Source organism: Sardina pilchardus, chromosome 13 (genome assembly GCF_963854185.1).
Source record: "Sardina pilchardus chromosome 13, fSarPil1.1, whole genome shotgun sequence".
Taxonomy (NCBI): domain Eukaryota; kingdom Metazoa; phylum Chordata; class Actinopteri; order Clupeiformes; family Clupeidae; genus Sardina; species Sardina pilchardus.
The window spans coordinates 31995581-31997413 of record NC_085006.1 but is presented as its reverse complement, the minus strand read 5'-3'; the positions used below and the strand labels follow the sequence as shown (position 1 = coordinate 31997413).

At 41.7% G+C, this 1833-nt stretch overlaps 1 protein-coding gene across 1 annotated transcript in view; it reads right to left on the bottom strand.

Annotated features, from left to right (window-relative positions):
• Nucleotides 1-721: 721 nt before the first annotated feature.
• Nucleotides 722-1833, bottom strand: part of ilvbl (ilvB (bacterial acetolactate synthase)-like) — a 15167-nt gene continuing 14055 nt past the window's right edge. The window contains exon 15 of the mRNA XM_062552654.1: nt 722-1833. This exon is cut by the window's right edge and continues 53 nt beyond it. Coding sequence (XP_062408638.1) covers nt 1708-1833 — 126 coding nt within the window. The 3' untranslated portion in view covers nt 722-1707.

Below are 1833 nucleotides of genomic sequence, written 5' to 3'. Positions count from 1 at the left end.
TTTTATTCCACTTCCAATTCAAATTCAACTTCCTGTGGGGCGGAGCCAATTCAAATCAAATTCCTATTCATGAATTCAAAGGAGGCCAATTCTAAAATTGGGAATTTTGCACAAGCCTGATTTCATCGCTTATGTCATTACATGCACTTGTTGAACTAGTTGCCATATAGTTGCCATAGCTAGTTGTCAAGGTCTGTCTAGCATCCATGTGACCTGACAGACAGGAACGTCAGGATGTACAGTGGTACACAGCTCTTATCAATTCCAAATAAAAAATCAGAAACACATTGTTTAATAATGCCGCCGACATCTGCACACCCACTGGTTGTGTATCTGCCTGTCATCATATAAAGCCCGCCTCATGGCGGATAAGTGGCTGTGATTGGTTCTTGGGATTTTGGCGAGTTGGAAATCGGCTTGAATGGGTGGGTCATTCGATTGATCTGACAGAAAATACAAATGTGCCTTAAGATTTGTCTTGTTGTCAGGCTACCAGGACTGTGCTTTATAAGATAAACTACCAGGTTAACAGCCAATCAATGCTGTCCTGGGTTCCTCGGCCATCCCCTACTATTCTAACAAAACGGGGACAAGCTTCAAGATATCTTTTCTTATCACAGTGAGTGAGTGAAGCATGAGGTGATCTGATCTCTGTCTCTTCATCCACCATTCCATGATGAGATCATACAAATGACAATAGCAAGAGAGGGAATCAGTTCGGTTATCAGTTCATGTCTTTATTGCAACACCAAACATGTTCATTGTTCCAGTCCCATTCAGCACTGCCTTTCAGACTGATTTGCGTCCACTACAGGCATAATGGTGAACGCTCCGACAAAGCCATTCTTTATAGAAATCATACAAAGATAAGATTATAGGATTGGCTGTCATGTAACTGAGCTGTTGATTGATCAGGGTTGAAGTGCTCTTAAACATTAAATCGGATGTTACGTGAGTGCTCTGCTTAGTACAATTGTTTTTCACAGAGAACTCCCAGGTGATACTGACTTGTAAAATGATATTTTACATTCAGACTTGGTACTCAGTTACGTTAGTATTCTGTAGCATGTGTTTTTCAGGATGGACCTGATATTTGAAACTGTCAATTCGATCCTGTCATTTTGTCGTTAATTTTTTTCTAATTTTGTAAGGAAAAAAAGACATCTCTATTGATTTCAAATAGATGCTCACAAATAAAATAAAACAATAATAATAATAATAATAATAAAAAACAATAATTAAGTGCAATTCAATTATTTCCCAATATCAACACATATATAGTTGAATCATAAGGCCTTCAAGGAACTTAAAAAGTATGCTAGGCTGAAGTACTGCTAACCGGAGGAGAGGAGAGTTAGAGTTCCACACATAACCATTGATATCATTCCCTTTTCTACAGAACCAGTGCAGCACATTGGAGTCAAGCAGCAGAGCACGGCATACAACAGCATTCCATTCCCTTGCCCCCAGGGGGCGCTAATAAGCTAGAATAATATATTTACTTTCATTCCAACCACCTCACTGTTGCAGTACCCCTTCGATCACACTGGTCTCTGGTCAGCCACATGAGTGAGGTTAAGCTGGAGTGATTCTCTTAACGCTCACTCAGGGCTCACCGGCCCACAGCAGGACAGAAGAGAAGCACATTCTGACTGTTTAGTTCCTTTGGCTGGCAGGAGGAGTATCGTGGAGTTTTCAGGAGTAGCGTTACACAGAGATTGAGCCCTCTCTGAAGTTGGTCTTCCCAATGAGGACGTTGAGTAGTGTTGACCGGCCCTCCCGGCTCTGACGCTGCGCCTCCCTGATGATGTCATCCAGCTGCGCCTCGTTCTC